This window comes from Agelaius tricolor, unplaced genomic scaffold, assembly GCF_023055355.1.
Source record: "Agelaius tricolor isolate 1412-34295 unplaced genomic scaffold, bAgeTri1.0.p SCAF_10, whole genome shotgun sequence".
Lineage (NCBI taxonomy): Eukaryota > Metazoa > Chordata > Aves > Passeriformes > Icteridae > Agelaius > Agelaius tricolor.
The window spans coordinates 32243327-32260621 of record NW_027269270.1 but is presented as its reverse complement, the minus strand read 5'-3'; the positions used below and the strand labels follow the sequence as shown (position 1 = coordinate 32260621).

The 17295-nt window shown below is 39.2% G+C and overlaps 1 protein-coding gene across 1 annotated transcript in view; it reads right to left on the bottom strand.

The window, feature by feature from the left end:
* Positions 1 to 17295, bottom strand: part of ARHGAP15 (Rho GTPase activating protein 15) — a 321093-nt gene that overhangs the window by 151947 nt on the left and 151851 nt on the right. Inside the window, exons 7-8 of the mRNA XM_071435464.1 lie at positions 5550 to 5648; positions 3541 to 3667 (exon numbers count right to left, since the gene is read on the bottom strand). Of these exons, the coding sequence (XP_071291565.1) occupies positions 3541 to 3667; positions 5550 to 5648 (226 nt within the window). The remainder of the gene's footprint in view (positions 1 to 3540; positions 3668 to 5549; positions 5649 to 17295) is intronic.

The following is a 17295-nucleotide window of genomic DNA, read 5'->3' as shown; positions in this document are numbered from 1 at the left end:
GAAATAACTGACAACAATTAGTATTTATTCTTGTTGCTTTTGTAATAAAAATAGAATTCCATCACTTTCAAGGAAACCTAAAATATTAATAAGAATGTGATGAACTGAGTAAATGTGACGCCATAAGGAAATGATGGAGAACAGGTTGGAAATATAGTGCTTTGGGAATGGATTGCATTATCAAGCTTGTGATTGTGCATTTTGACAAGAGCAGCCCTCAGATTGATACGGTAGCCAAAGGGCACTCTTCCGACTGCAGAGCTGTTTGTTTCCATCCTGGAGAGGGGGAGCAGGAGGGGAATTGATCCCCTCCGACAATCAATAGCAACTCCAGCCCAGGCTCTTCCACAAGAGGTCACTCCTGGGGGACAGAATTCCCAGATGATGGCCAAAAATAGCCCAGAGGATGCGAACCACAGGATGGGTGCATGGGCAGGAAAAGAAGGGCAGAGCTTAGCTGAGAGCATCCGCTTGGTTTCAGTGCCCAAAACGCAAGAGCTGTCCTGACACACAGTAAGGTCCCTTGGGGTTGGGAGAAAAGAACAATTCCTGGGAACCTTGTGGTGCACAGACCCTTTCCCTACATCCCAGATTCTTTCCCTACTTCCCATACACCACAACAGCATCTCTACTTGCAGTGTAACCCAGGTGCCTGGTTCCCTGGGATTTAAAATTAACATAGCAGACCACCTACCAGTGAACCCCATTAAAATTGGTACTAACTGGGAGGACTTTTTGATTACCTTACAAAAAAAAAAAAAAAAAAACAAAAAACCCCAAAACACCCCTATGGTCTGAATGATAACTAAATTACTTGGAAATTATGAAGTTTGACATTAATTTTTAAATGATCTGTTTAGAACAACACTTTGCACTGAAAGAAGTGGTGCTGCAAGGTAATTTTCTTGCACAAAATGCACCCTTCTTCTAATGGAGAAGGTTTCTGGGGTGAAAACTGCTATTTCTGACCAGCATCAGCTGCAGAAATTATATCAGTGAAATAGCTGACATCATAAAATAAAAAGTCATCTCTTTCCATGTATTTGAGAACAAGATCACAGTTTTACATATTTTGGTAACACTCCCCAAGGCCATTCTTGGTTTCTTCATAGCTCAAGAAAACTTCAATTAGAACATGAGTTGAAACCAAACTGGATGAGAAGCCACTGAAAAGCTGCATGACCAAGAGAACAGCCACTCTCTGAACTTTGGAAATTGAGCCTGGCAGTTTGAGCCCAATTTTCAATGAAAGCAGTGTCTACAGCTCAAAAAGCATAACAGAGAATTACCATTTGTCCTTGTAGTGCAAGCAGAAGCAATTAGGATTAGACATAAAAACCAAATTCCAGCTACTAAATCTCCAGGGACAGTCTCCCCAGTCTTAAATTAAAGAGTAAATTACTGAAATGCTTTGGTACCTGTCCTTTATATACTTGTACTGCTGAAAATAAAAATAATAATAAAAAAAAGCAATGATGCAGCAGTATCAAGGAGATTTTTGCAACACCTACAATGTAGATAAGGTAAATACAAATGAATCTGAGCTGTCTGAATATTTCATTAAAGGTTATCAAAGTGGGAGGGGGTGGGCTGCTAAAACATCAGTTGCTCATCTTTGTTAAACTGGAGGAGTTCTAAGGCATCATTAAAAAATCTCCTTTGTTTGGATTTGGCGCTGGCAATAGTCAATAACGTAAAAGCACTATAAAATTATAAAATCGTTAAACTTTGCAAGAACTTTATAAATACACTTGCAGATATTGCACATATCTTTGTGCTCTGCAGTCAAACTGGACAATGAAACGACCACCTGTTAACTGCTAACAATGTGTCATTACCAGTTCTCATGCCTTTTTAAAGCAATTTTGGCTCTAGCTGCCGATAATTCTGGCTACGATACTTGTGTGAACATTAAGGGCACAGAAAGCCAAAGGCAGAAAACTGACAATACAGTTTGTGCTCAGACTACTAATAAGTAAGTGAATAATATGATTTTTCTAATTCCACATAATTGCTTGATCTCAAGGGGCCAAAAAAAAAAAAGTTCTGAATACATATTTTAGAAGCAATCCAATCTACGGTATTTAAATGCAAGCTTCGATTCAGTGAGATTTCACAGCAGATATTTTCACATTTTTTTAATAGTTTAAATAGCCTTTAACAAAACGGAGGTTATTCAGGATTCTCTAAGGTTTGAAAAGAAACATAGACTAAGTCTCTGTCACTGCTCATAGTCACTTTTTCTGTTTTGTCTGACAAATTATCATTTAAAGATATGTGAGAAGTCTAAATAAATAAATAAAAATTCCCTGAGTGCTGAGACAGTTTATGGGCATTTTGCTATTAGCTACAATAAGAGCAGAATCAGACCCTCAGAACTCACTGTGTTCTCAGTCTTATTTTTCTTCCTCTGAGAAATGCAACGTAACACCCACTGCAAAGATATTGGGTCAATTTTTCACAAGCCACGTTCAGGCTACTTTATATTTTATAACACAAAGAAAAAAAAACAAAACCACAAAACCCTTAAAAAATAAAAAAAAAAAAGAAACATCTTCAAGATAATAAGCAAACAAACCCCAAAATCCTGTGGTCTGCAAAAAGAGACTATTTAATGAGTCTCTATTTGTGTGTACGCGCACGCATGTGTGCATATATTTATGATTGTGTGGATAATTACCATTAAAAATAGCTATGTTGGGTCTTTTTAATGCAGCCCTTTTCTTAACATCTCAGGCTTTGATCCTGCACTGAAATGCGTGCAGGCAAATTCCTACAGAGCCCTTTGGTACCTAAAGGCACCTCGAACCAGCCTGCCAGTCTGGGGCTGTCACCGCGAGCAGGATGTGAACCTCCCGCCAAACAAAGGAGGAAAACAAAATTCAGGGGAGAGGCTGAAGTTAAAAAAATGTTGAGTGAGGGATTCAGGGTCAGCAGCAGCTCCTGCTGCCCACGATCTCACGAGCATCTCGGCACAAACTGGGAGTCTTTTCAGAGGAGTAAAGCACAGCCCTGTTGGTTTTAGATCACTTTCTTTTCTAATCACACTGACAAACAATCAACGCCAAACCCTGGAATTTATCTTCTATAAAATTATAGATACATCACTGATTGTTGGCTGCAAAGGATATGTCAATTCCTTCAGCAATTCAGTGTATAAATACACAACAGACAAAATTACTCTGGCAATTTGAGGTATTTTACCAAAATGGAAACAAAGCAACTGCAACAGACCATTAACGTAGGGCTCATGTTGCTTATTTTAAAAAATAAATGGCTTAAATAAATGTCTTTGCTCCTAAACAAATTTATTTTGCTTAGGAGAGAGTGTCACCCTTTAAAAGTGTGGAGCTAGTAACTGTCTTTACTTAAATGCAAGTTATGTATATCAGTGCAGAACATATTCAGCTTTAAAATTCTCAGTGATCTTCCTTACATTCTGTATGTAATAAAAATTATCTTGTCCTGTAATGGCATAGTTATTTAAAAAGGAAAGGAAAAAAAAAAGGAAAGAAAAATGAGGAAAGAAAAAAGCCTTACTTAAAGATTTTCTGTGTTCAGGCTTTGGCTCTTTGGATTCAGTGTCTAAGTTATTCAGTAATTCGATGCTGGAGGATCTTCTGAGTTTGAACTCCAAATTTCTCGATGTAATTCTCTGTTCTTTTGGCTGGGAAAAGAATATATATAAATGTATATACATATGTGTATGCTTTTAATAAAATTATTATTTGTAGGAATGCAGCAAGAGATTCCAGAATGCCAGTACAGAAGCTAACAGACACACACAGAGCAAGTGTGCAGGGAGTATATAATTTAAGGAAAGTGTAATGCAAAATTTGTCATATGGCAAAGCTTTTATGGCCCTGACAGACTGATCCTAATTTCTGAGATAAATTCCCATTTAAGTGAGGAAAACAAAAGGCCTGCTTCTTTAGGCTTTAGGGACCAAAATTATTTCCACATTGCAGGCTACTTTCAAATGCTGGCAAAGAGGAAGAGTGTTTAAATTGCTTTTCTGTTTTAGATAGTTACAGTAAATATTCTTGCAAACACAATTACTTCAAACATCATCGCAAATTTGGGGTTGAATTCTGCTGGTTAAAGCTTAAGAAGTAGTCGGGGGGCTTTTCCCTTATTCTAATTTACTGGCAGACAAAGTGAAAATGAGCAGGGGAAAAAAAAGCAAAAAAACCAAAAAGAACGAAAAAAAGGCGACGCTGTTTCGGCTGAAGCCACGTCTCCTCCCATGGCATTTGGTCAGGTGAGACTCAGCCATCCCAAGAGGCTGGAAAGCTGCCAGGCTCTTCACACTCGTTCAGAGTTTCAGGAGTGACATGGCTGGCAGGGATGGAGTGGCCAGGAGTGGTGCGTGGGGACATCCTGTCCTGCGCACTCGGACCTTGGTCACCCCCAGCCAACCAGGGGCCACTCGTGCCCCACCAGCTGCTGCTGCTGTGGCTCTCTCTGCATGCTCAGGGCTGCTGGTGCCACAATATTACTTCAGCTACACTAAAAAAAAAAAAACATATATATATATATATATATATATATATATATATGTATAATCAGGTTTATTAGATGTTTAGTTGAATAATATGCCAAAAAAGATTTTTTTTCCCCCGAGTCTCCGTGGAAAACTCCACCCCAAAATCTTTAGTTGGATATCAATATCCTCACACACCCAATGAAATGCACAATATGAAGACATACATCATCAGATCAAACTTTCCTTGGCTGATTATAGCCTCAGGGTAATAGAATGTTTGTAGCTCTTTAAGGAAACAGTAGCTGTGTTCAAATTAACCCTTTCAAAGAGGCTGCACTGAAAACCTCTGAAAAATGCAAGAAATGGGGATATTTTTCTCTCAACAGATTCTGCAGTGAACAAGGAAAGTCAGTGCCCTCAAAAAAAGAAAAAAGAAAAAAAAAAGAAAATGTTCTTGGATCAGGCAGGGATAGGAGGAAGATGTTTGGAATTTGTACTGAGAGTGGCAAAAAAAGAAAGAAAAAGCTACAGCTGAAGCTGGTTTGGTAATTAAAAACTGTTTTAATAAAATGCAACCCTGCTTACTTCTAGTAGAAAACCCCCAGCCTTCCTGGGAGAATACCAGCAATCAGTTACAAAGGAATATTATTTGCTAGCGTTATTCTTGTGAATAAGTAATACAAAAATTCATAAAAGGCTCAAATGTATTAATAGTTCTATTGAAGATTATATACTGTAGGCTGCATAAACAGAAAATGCAAAAATTCATTAGTTATTAAGTGCTTGTGTGCTTTTACAACCCTCAGCAAGCCAGCGTCCTTGTTATTTCAGAGAAATAAATGTAGCGTTCCGTTTCGAGGCAAGAATCAAATGACATTTTTGTGCAACAACCTTGTTTATCTGACATTTTTTTGTAGATTTGCATACATATTTTTATATCCTTCAGAGAAAGGAACGTCTAGCTAGCTGCTGACTGCCTAAAACCTGTAGAGATGCCTGAGCAAATGAAGTTGAAATTGCTACATCTTAATTAATAAAGGTAACAGCCAAAACAAATACATACCAATCTGTCAATTGCATTTTTGATAGCGTGGAACCAATCCAATATGAGAAAGTCGATATCCGACTGGAAGAGGAACTCATTTCCTGACACTGTGGTGATCTGGGGAGGGCATGGGCACACACAGGTGAGTAAAGCACACACCAGGCAGAAGATTTGCCTCTATTTTCCCTCCCGTTCCCCCCAAATGCTTGTTCTTTTTACTGAGATTTGTCTGCTGGAGTGCCGAGTTACCGAGGAGTTCTGAACCTCTGTCTGAAAACTGTTTTGAATATGTCAAAACAAACGAGATATTGTCTCAGCAATGCAACCACAGAACACAAATAGTACAGAAATAATGGGTATGTGACAAAAGTTATGAAAAGCCAGGAAACTCGGTGTAACGAGACACAGTTCAAGGGAAATCAAAACACCCTGAAAAGAACTGAATGCATCAGGAAAATTATTTCCTGCCATTTGCAGTTTCCATTTCTATTTTACTAATATTGGTTTTTGTGTCTGGTACCTCCATTCTTGAATTTGCACATTTATTATTTACCTATGATTCCCCACTTCCAAACATTTTGGTAAAATTGATAATGTCACTCTTTCACATTAAAAAAAGAAGTTATCATCAAAGATGGCTGAAGCAGAGTAATTAGGAGCCCATTTATCAGGAAAAAAAAAATCCCCAGTTTGTCTGAATAGAAGTCAATTTACATTTTTGACCCACTCACTGGGAATATTTATCAAAAGAATATTCAATCCCCTGATAATGCTGTTTCACTGCCTAACCTAATATTTGGTGGAAATATGTATGTATATGCTGTTGGTCTGAACTTCTGTAAACCACTGGGATAATAATGATACATAATTTTTTATTTTACACACACACACACATATATATATATATTTTTTTTTAATATATATATATATATATATATTTCACCAGAGGAAATCTCCAGATATTTCACACAACAGGTTGAAGCAACCATTTCACAGATGGCAAAACTGAGGCCCAGAGCTGTGCAGTGCTTTGTCCCAGGATTATTCTACAAATTCCTGATGCCCGTGGCCACGGAGCATCATCTGGGCACAACATCTTTGTTTGCAGACAAGTCAACCAAGGGCTACATCACCAGCACATTTTGGAAGGGGCAGGAGCTCATTCTGCCCATGCTCCAAGATAGCTCAGCTCCTGCCAGCTCTGGAACCAAAGTTTTATTCTTATTTTGGTGCTGCTAAAAGCTGCTGGTGCAAAACTTGGTGGTATCCACATGTGGAAATTGAACATTTGGGTCTTGGTGTATAGGGGATGCAGGTTTAGTCTGAATGCTGGAATGTTCACTGGAACATGGATTATTTAGCACCAAATAGGGATTTCCTTCTGACCAACTCTGGGAAAAGGCAAAGTTGTTATGACCTGGCACAGTTTGTTTATGTAAATACATTGACCTGAAGTGCTGCTGTTTCCCTGCATCTCCCCCCTGTCAAGAGTTTTTACTGAAGCTAAAAAGAAACACCAGATCCTCACCAGCCTGGGTACTCCCAGCATCTCCCTTAAAACTGAAATAATACCAGGAAAAAGAAAACCCAAACCAAAAAACAACAGCCTAATGTCACATTAATTGTCCTATAACCCTCCCTTTATTGAGGAAATGCCTGTAAGGAAGGTTTCCAAAGTCATCAGCATTAAGGAAAATCCCGTCAGCGCAGCTCCAGCGGAGACATCCTGTGGGAGTGCTGCTGAGAATGTGGGAACGCTCCCCTGGTGTGGGCTCGGGGCTGCAGGGCTGCAGATGTTCACCCCATCCCCTCTGCACCCATCAGGGGCCAACTCCAGCAGCCACCCCACTGCTCCCCAAGTGCCAGGGAGAGTTATTTATTGGGGAAATCTCAATTCCCTCATTAGTCCGGGGCCATAACGTTAATCACCACTTGCACACTCACCCCTCCCTTCACCAAAAGGAAATAAAAAGTCCAAATGCAGCTTAAGGTGAGCAGCAGAAAAGAGCTGACCTCCTTTTGGGTTCAAAATGTATGATATGATATCACAATTTATTAATGTATACATGCAGATATGAATTAGACTAAACACAGGCAACAATTCAATCTAATGCCTCCCTCCCAGTATAAACAAATCATTATTAAAATTATAAAATGGAATAACATTTTCAAAGTAAGAGCAACATATGTAATTAGATTTACTGTATTTTGAAGGCTTAAAAAGGACACAACATAGTTCAGCCTTCCGTTCAGTAAATTCAGGCTTTATTAAAATACAAGTATTCAGCACTGCATAAATATTTGCACTGTATGATATGCAAAAGAGATACTCCATTGCTAACAAGACCAAAGCAAAATACATGTTGAAAGTTTCTTTGTCTTGAATGTGTTATTTTGATAATCATATATTATCAGTGTTTTATGAGCAAATCTGTAAAAACAGATCATAGAATGGAGGGAAGAGAATTCATTTAAAATATACTTTCTGTAAGATATAGTTCAAGTCCTTTTCTTTCTTTCCTCAGACTAATCTTCAGAGTAACAAGACAGTTTCAAGAAGACTGCTACTGCTCTCTACAGTTTAAATGCATCCACTCCTTAATTACAGTCAGTAATTGACTTTGTTCTGCTCCATTCCAGTCATTCACAGGCAAGCAGTTCCAAAGGCTTTGGCTGGTAAATCCCATTTAATGTGCAGGTTTTCTATCCCACTTTTATATATTACCTCCTTAGGATTTCTGATAAATTACTCTTGGAAAGGATTGCTAAACCATATTTGCACTTTGAACAATCAAATTTTCAACACCCTTGGGAAAAGACATCAGTAAAGAATGCTGGTTTTGACTAAACCTTGTGATTGAACAATTTATGATCACAGCCCTAAATGATGTATAACTAACAACAAGCAGAAATTGTTCAATATTAAGGCCTGTTAACACACCATCCCTGTGTCAGGCACTGCTGAAATAAACAGAGGGGCCGGGGAAACAAATGAAAGACAAATCTGGGGGGGAAAAAAAAAAGAAAATTAAGCGTTCTATCCAGAGCTGCCAGACTCCATTGTGCCAGGTACTTCACTTATTTAAATACCTCCCAAAATCCCTCTCTCTGTGCCATCATTTTTGCAAAGGCTACAGTCTAGAATTAGCACTACCTTACCAGGCAGAATGCTGCTGCTGCTGTCAGCAATAAACACCCACGAGGATTGACAACTGGCATTAACCCTCTGGTTTGCCATGCCCTTCAGGATGGGGATAGGAGACCCAGGGTGCCTGAATTCCTTCTTTCTCTCTACAGCACCAAGGGAAAAAAATGACTTCAAAGCCTGAATCAACTCGCATGGCAGTTTTGCAGTGAGCTGTAGCACAGCCCTGCTGCTAAGCATTGATCCTCAGAAAATATCGGCTCACCGCAGGTAAATGTGTGCTAAATTCAATGCACTGCTGGGCTGCCAACACTGTGTGGGAAGTGGGGAGGGAGGCAGGTGTGAAACACTTCCTGATATTCTATTTGTGGCTTATTAAGGGTTTCTCTTGTCACCTTATAGAGCTGCAAATGGAGGGTTGAGCTTCTTTTTGCGTGTGTCACCATAATGATGCACCAAGGTGGTGTTCAACAAGATCCTATGTTATTAAACAGAAATGTACCCTTTTAGCTCCACAAAATACAGGACCCTGTGTCTAATTAATGCCATTACCATTTTATAATATACAGATATACCTCGGAGGCTACCCAGGATCAACGGATTTTAAAAATTTTACAAATTTTGTATTTTTCCTGTGCTAAGTTGTCCTCTGGGATATACTGCTGTGCCAGGACTTCCAAACCCTTACAGATCACCCCTTAGAGCTTGTCTCACAGACTTTCCTTTCACAGTATATCCATGCCAATGGAAAATAGGAGGTAAAAGAGCCATGGAAGAAGATCAGGCTCTTCTGTCCATGGTTTTCCTGCAAAGTTTGGTCTGGGGACCATGGCACCACTGTGAAAAGCATCTCATTCCTGGTGTCCCTCTAGTTCTTTACCAGTATACACTTAAACAGATGTTCTTGCATTTATTTTAGCTTCAGAACAAGGATGGAGACAATTTCAGCAATCCTACTGATAGACACTCTGTGGAGATATGGGAAAGGGTGATAAAGTCACACAGCTAAACAAAAATCCAAACCCATCTTATTGATTCACCCACTTCAAAGTGTACTTATGCATCTCTGGTGGCCACAACTATTATTTGCAGTGATGAACTATTTTTAGACAATGCCAAGAACAAACCTTAATACAGGAAGTGAAGAATTCTGTGGGGAAGGAGAAACGCAGCAAGAAAATTTAGTGTGTACTGCACAACAAGGAAAAGGAAGAGAGCGAGCAGCCAAGGAAGTGCATGGTTCATGTATAGCTCAAGTATGAACACCAAAAATCCATGTCACAGTTCTTAATTCAGCCAAATACTGAAACAAGCCAATGCTCAACTCCCCCTGAAACTGGGACATCCAGAAAAATTGCTGGACTATTGAGGTGAGGCTTCATATAACCGACTCCAACGGTTCAGTGTTGGATTATTGGATGCTTTTGGACCATGGAAACTTCAGCAGTTGCTAATCCAGTGCAAGATTCAGTGCAGAAAACAGAAATTTTTATGCCACCTGGGACTCACACAGCTTGTGGTGAACACTAAGTGATTTAAACTTGGATTGACAGATACCTCTGCGTGCAGAAATTCAATAAAATGTGTTCCTCTTGTTGCACTGTGCATTGGGATTGCTGCCCTTGATATGTGTAGGAAAAAAAGGAAATGTGAGTTGCTGGAGCATTTCTAGCTCCAAAGTTAACACTCTTCCCTCTTCCCACTGCTCCCTTCCTCTCACCTTGCTCGCTCACAAAGTGGTGGGGTTTTTTATGATCATGTTAATCAACCTGATTCCCTATAATGAAGAGAAATCTGGCATTTTTCTTTCTGTTTTCCTAACAGATTTTCCAGGATGGGGTCTATCCATGCAATGCAGGACACTTCATTTACCATCTGCATGGCAGCCACCAGGGCTGGGTCAGGGAGGTTGTGAAAAGAGTCAAAAAGAAAGGAAAAACATAAGAGAAAAAAAGAGAAAGGATATTAGGAATTTTCTGTCTCTAAATATTCATTAAAAAAAAAAAAACATTACAATATAATAAAACTTGAGAATAAATATATAAACCCTGGACACTCTTGTGTCCACATCCCCGGTAAAAGTAGAATTAATTAAAGATGGGAGACACTATCCTCCTTAGTTGTTTAATTAACTGGATTTCAATTAAACTGGGACAGAGCCATGTAAGTTTCTAAAAACACGTCAAAAGTCTAACTGCATTTCTGGAAGTTGATCCTAAATTCTTTCTCACAGATAATCCAGTCTCTTGGCCATGTTTATGCTGAATGAGTAAGCAGCCGAGAGGATAAATAAAATATCTCTCTGTGCTGTACCATAGTGAGTTGAGTCTAATATTAAAAAATGGCAACAAAAGAAAACAAAAGGCTCAGTCTTGAGCTGTGTTATACCCGTACAGCATCATGTATCCATTCCATGAGCCAGCCTATCAAACAGAGGTAGTCATGGTTATGCTGATAGTTAAATTACTTAAAGGACTCTAAGATGTTTATGACTACCACAGAAATTTCATTATCAAGCAGATTGTCTGTCTCATATTACAGTCTGGCTTCACCCATCTCGCAGTCCTTTGGATGTCGAGCAAAGTTAACATTGAAGTGATGGGGAAATATCAGCTTGAGAGAAAAGGTCTTCAACCAATCTTTCAAAAAAAATGATATTTGTTAAAAAATTTGGTGAGAAAGTATCTGCCTTGTGTTCCCAATGTTGCTAGATGTTAAGTAAATATATGCTGATTGCAAAAAAGTTGCTTTGGCAACTCTCTTATTAAAATGCATTTGTAACCCCCATCTGTCATGAAAGTTTTGAAAAGTTTGTTTACTTTGGAGAGCCGCCTTATCCAGGGTTACCCCGGCATACAATGATAGCAGTCTTCAGAAGTTGTGTGAGGAACAAGCCACTAGGGATCCATTTTTGTTTTAATTGGCACACACAAACACTTTTCTGGTCTGTCAAAAAGATCAAGCTAATATGCATGGCGGGTGTTATATTCTCAGCTTTTGGGAGCAGTAAAGCTCCCTTTATTTAAGTAATTTAAATGATAGACTGCAAAAACTTTGCAAGTCAGAAAAATGTTTTATACTTTCTTTGGGAATATTTGTTTTAGGCAACAGAAAATGTTCTACATATCTAAAGATGTTGAACCTTATGTTTTAATTACCCTGTTTTTTCCTGATTCTGTAAAAATGACTGTGAAAACCAAGGATTTCAAAGAGGCAACAAACAGATCCTGTGTTTTCACAACTTCTGCAATATTACAATTTGTGAGACTGAATACTGCCAGATGTTTATAGGTTATGTCCTAAGCTGTGTTGCCTTGTGGTGTGACTGCTTCCACTCTCTGGGAACCCTTGTGGGGTCATCGTATCAATGCAACCTCCTCATATACAACGAGTTGCTTCTTAGTGAAAATAAACTGAGGCTGGCATTATACACATCAATGCCTCCAAAATGGATTGAGCTGTCTCAGATTTGGGGGTGAAACTTACAAGAAACAATAAATTTTAAAATAAAACTATATTGTACCAGTGGAGATGAAATAATTCTTTTCATGGTGAATTCCTGGGATTGAATCCTTCAACATAATTCGGCCATAAAATAATAAACTCTCAGATGGTTAAGAAGGAAAAATTTTTGAACCTAAAGTTTCCCTTCTTCTATGCCATAAACTCATATGACATGCCAGTTTCTCTTGGAAAATTGCATTAATACTAACTAGGTGAGAACCTTCTCTCTGCATCATGAGACAAATTTTTTCCTTTCCTTCCTGGCTGTGATGAATCTCAGATGCAGAAGAACTGATTTTTATCACTTGTAAGGGAAATATTGAACCAAGAGGAGGTCACAATTGATGCTCATAAAGCCCTCAGAGACCAAAACTCCTCCTTGGATTGGAAGTGGAGCTTGGGCTGGGGGTCCAAGAGCTTCTCTGGACAGAAAGAAAGGTCCAGGGATGTTGGGATGCTGTCACTGATTTCAAGGAACAACTTGTCCTTCTCCTTTCTCCACCCATGAGTCCAGGTCTGGTTTTTTGCTGCCTTGGAGGAGTGTGAGAAGAAAGCACATGATGTTTGAGCAAAGGGAAAGGTAAGAAAGAGCAAACAACCTCTGCTAAACATCCAGGGAATGTCCTGGGAAGTATTTCCTGCTGGATCCACTACGCTGGTAATATGCCCTGTGAGAGACAGTTGGAACACTGGGATCAGCCTCTGAGAAACAGGGGTTTCCTTCAGAGGATAAAGAGCAGAAAGGGAAATGTGAGACAGGCAGCAGATGACCCTCCTGGATGCCAGCCACTTGTGTGCAGCCTGCCGTGTCCCCCCTGCCCGTGCTGCCCTCTGCTCCAGCCCCTCGCCATGGAGCAGGAGGGGTGGAATTCTGACAGCCCTTCAGCCAAAGCCACAGGAGATGGGAGTCACCAGGCTGGGGGAGCGAGAAAGAAATACCCCCACAAGTGGTAAAAGCAAGAGTTAATAATTAAGACACAATTCAGTTGTGTCTGTGCATAGTGGGAAGTCAGGGAATAGACAATTGCACATTTTGTCCAAGGATGAAGACTGAAGGCAGTGCATAAATACCTACTGCAAGCTACTTTTCTCCTTAGGGTAATATTTTACTGTTATTGCCTTTGCAAACTGAAGCCATACATTACACAGCCACACACAGAGATATTGGCAATGGTTTCTCAGAGAAGTCCTGTCTTTCTTAGCTTTACCAGCTGGACAATGCCTAGTGATGAATGGTTCTCCTGTCCAATTTTATATACATATTATAACACTTTATGATGAATGTGAGTGAGACTCAATGTGATAAGTCCTTGTAACAAACAAAAATATCAAAGGGAGAATGAATGCTCTGCTTTCAGTGCAGGCAAAGATATATATTTAAAATATATATGTGCTGGGTATAAAGATTTCATTTTGTTGACTCTTATTTTAGCCAAAAAATTTATTCATCAGCAGCAGAGCATTTCACAGCTACATTATTTGCAAGAAGAAGCCAGTGCTGGCTCTTAGTATTTCATTTACTGGCACATATCTCCTATTAATGAATGCTGAGATTGCACAATAAGGAAAAAGAGATGTTGCTATAGGTGTCTTTATACTTACAGTAACGTATTTGTCTGTGATTATAAGTGTTTGTAAAACTTTCAAGAATCGTTCCTTGTCTACTTACACTAATGAGAACACCTGGTAAGTTTAGAGCTGCACAGGCTTATTTGCATTGAATTCAGGTTTTTGCATACTGTACATCACTTTTTGAAACAATTAGATGTTTACAGAGAAATATAGCCAACAGAAGAACAGCAGCTTGAATGCCCTCCAGCCCAAGTCAGCGCTAATCCTGGTCTGTGTGAAAAGCAGAAACCTGCTGAATTATAATACCGACACAAATTCAGTGAGCAGTGAACAAAAGTGTACCTGCAAATCCTCTGATAGCAGATGTTTCTGGTGGGGATTGCTACCTGCTGTTGAATAAAGCATCTCTTAGAGATGAAACAGCACTTCTGAATGGGATTTTCATTGTTTATTTACCATTTTCTTTTCATTCTGATAGTTTCTTTTCCCTTTTTTTTCTTTATTTTTTCCCTTTTTTTTTTTCCTGGTGATTCAGAACCTGTGTACTGAGCATGTAGAACATGCGGTCATTCTCCAAAATAGATGCATATGTAATTTTACTAACTTGCCAAAAGCCAGTACAGAAACACAAGATTCCTCCTACTGCTCGAGATCCAAGACACTGTCTCTCCAGGAGAGGGTTTTGTGGCCTGGGGCAAGAACAGGAGGTTCCTTTCTATAGAAACAGGTCTGCTGAAGACAAAGTGCTATACCCTGCAGTGCCATGGCCATGCCAGCTATTGTTTCATAACAAAGTACAGCATCAAAGTTGGTCCATGATCTGCAGATACACTCCACCAGCTGTGTCAAGTTCCTGAGAGGGGCAGGCAGGAAAAATATGCAGGTTATTATCTCCCCTTGCATGCAGGGAGCAAACCACACAGAACATCTTGGGTTTTCCTCCTTCCATCTTTATTTGTATGTAGCTATTAGGAAAAGCTAAGCAGGATGAAAAATGTTTTGAATAAGGCTATTGCATCCATTGAAGAAAACAAAAAATTCCAACTACAACAACTGGAAAGATTTCTATTTTAATAAGTTATTTAGTTCTTTAATAAAAATGATGCTGATAAGATTTAGGATAAAGATGGATGAATTTTGTACCCTAACTAACTTTTAGTTTCTCAGGAGTCACAACCTAGTTAGAAAGCTTTTATGGGTAATGCAGGTCTTTACTGAGCACAGGAGAATACGGATATTTCAAAACACAAAATCCTTGTATGGTCTGGGTTTGAAGGGAGATTAGAATCACTCTGTTCCAAACCCCTGCTCTAAACAGGGACACCTTCCACTAGAGCAGGTTGCTCAGAGTTCCATCCAGCCTGGCCTTGAACACTTCCAGGGATGGGGTATCAATGGAGTTCCCAAAAGACCAGTAGGCTATGAACCTCTCTGACACAGTTTTGATATTTATTTCATCTGGGAATGATGTTATATTAAGTAATAAGCAGCATCACAATATAGATACTATGGAGACAATTTATTTCAAAGCATAATATCACCTAACTTTTCAAATCAGAGATTCTTGTATGCTGAAAAAAAAAAAAAATCTTTTTATGTCTCCGAATCATTGTGATAGCCTCAGACCAGTTTACAAGCTTTGGAGGATCCTTGGATTTTTTATTTAGACATTCTGGAACTACACTGACAGCACTGGAACTGCACTGGCCTTTAAATTTATCAGCTGCTCTATGTGGTACTGTAGTAATGACAGCAGGTTACTCAAAATGTTATTTAAAAATATCACATAACCAAAATATTTAATATCTTTTCACAATAGGTGTCTAAGGGGAGCTTTTCTAGGAAGGGGGAATATAGGTCAGAACTTAGAGAATTTCTTACAATAACTGATTTTGGTCAGCCAGAGGTCATTGGGTGAAAAACCACAGAAACATTTGACTATGTAGTTCACAAGCAAGAGAACCTACTTGGATCAATTCTGTAATTTAAAAAATTACAGCAAAATTAGGAAAAAAACATAAGAATCACATACCTTCTCTCTAGGTCTGAGTTTCTGGTGAGCATATACCAAACACCAAATATTAAAAGCAAATAAAATATTTTAAATAAACAGTTTTTGCAACTATGGGATTTTTTTAACCATGTAGGCATTTCTCATGTATTAGAACATGATTTACACTTTGACATCTGTCAGTCAAGCTTCTGGCTATCACACTGGACAATCTGGAGGGGCACATCACAATGTGATGTGGCATGCAGAAAATCTGAAAAACTCCACTTTTCCAAAAAAAAATCCACCTCCTAGTTTTAAATAGAGAGAATGATTGCAAAATATTTGGCCATCAAGACTGTAAAAATTGAGGCTGGGTAATCAATAATGTTTGTGGTTGAATTACCGACTGATAACAAGTAATTTCCTGCTATCCTTGAGGGGAATTGGGAAGTGGATTTGGGGAATTTGGCAGACTCTTTCTCTTTTTTCTAAATATGCTGTGTCTGAAAGCCTGATATTCTACTCTTTCTGTTGCAAGCTTTTGGATGGTGCAGTACAGGAGAATGCAGGTTTGGGGTGGCAACTCATTCAAGAACTTTGGGGTCTAAATATAAGGGAAGCTAAAAATCCACAAAATTGTCAAGGCCAGGAATGGCTGGGAATTTGGGGTTCAGCTCCTCCGTGACACAATCACAAGGCCATATTTATCTGAATCCCTTCAACACCATTATTTTTACTCCATGTCTTGTGATAATTAAGTACACAGTACACGTGGCAAGGAAATTGAGAGGTTTAAAACACATTATGGCCTCCTTGTCCAACGTGTCAGCTTTGCACATCAATGCAAGCACAGTGGATGGTGTGCCAAGAGACTCGTGGCTATCCAGCAACCCAAACTGCAGACCCAGAAATGCCATAACCAGGGCATCTCCCCACAGGCCCTTGACCCACATGTTCCTTGCCCACCTCTCCAAGTTGTCAGAAATTCTGGGTCCATTATCACTCTCCCCAAACTCAGCATCGCACGACAACTCAAAAGCAACATCAGCCAGTAATGTGGACATTAAACTGTGAGGCAAAAGAGAAAGTCTTAAGGAAACTGGAATTAAAGACCAGAGTTTCTACAAGTTTTATGTTTCCCTGTCTTATAAGTCGTGACCTAACCCTTGCACTGTTCTGCTGCCACTAAGATAATTAAGAATGCTATCAGATTCTTGGTTCTGACAAAGGAAACCCATAAGCTACTTCCCAGAGATTTGGGGTACTAACTCATTAAACCAGAGCTGGGAGAGCTGACTCTATTACTCGTGTCTATGAGCAGAGACATGTAAGTGAGTTTGAACTATAAACAGAACCAATTACATTAACATTTCCCAACGCTTTCAAGAATCAGACTTGAAGCTTTTATTTGTTTCGCGAAAACCGTGATCCGCTATGCTAATAAGTCTAAAAATTGATTAAAAGAAAAACATTCAAAGCAGAACCTGGCAGTAGAGCTTCTTATGTGCTTCCCTTTCATCTGCTGGAACACGGTAGCCCTGATTCAGCAA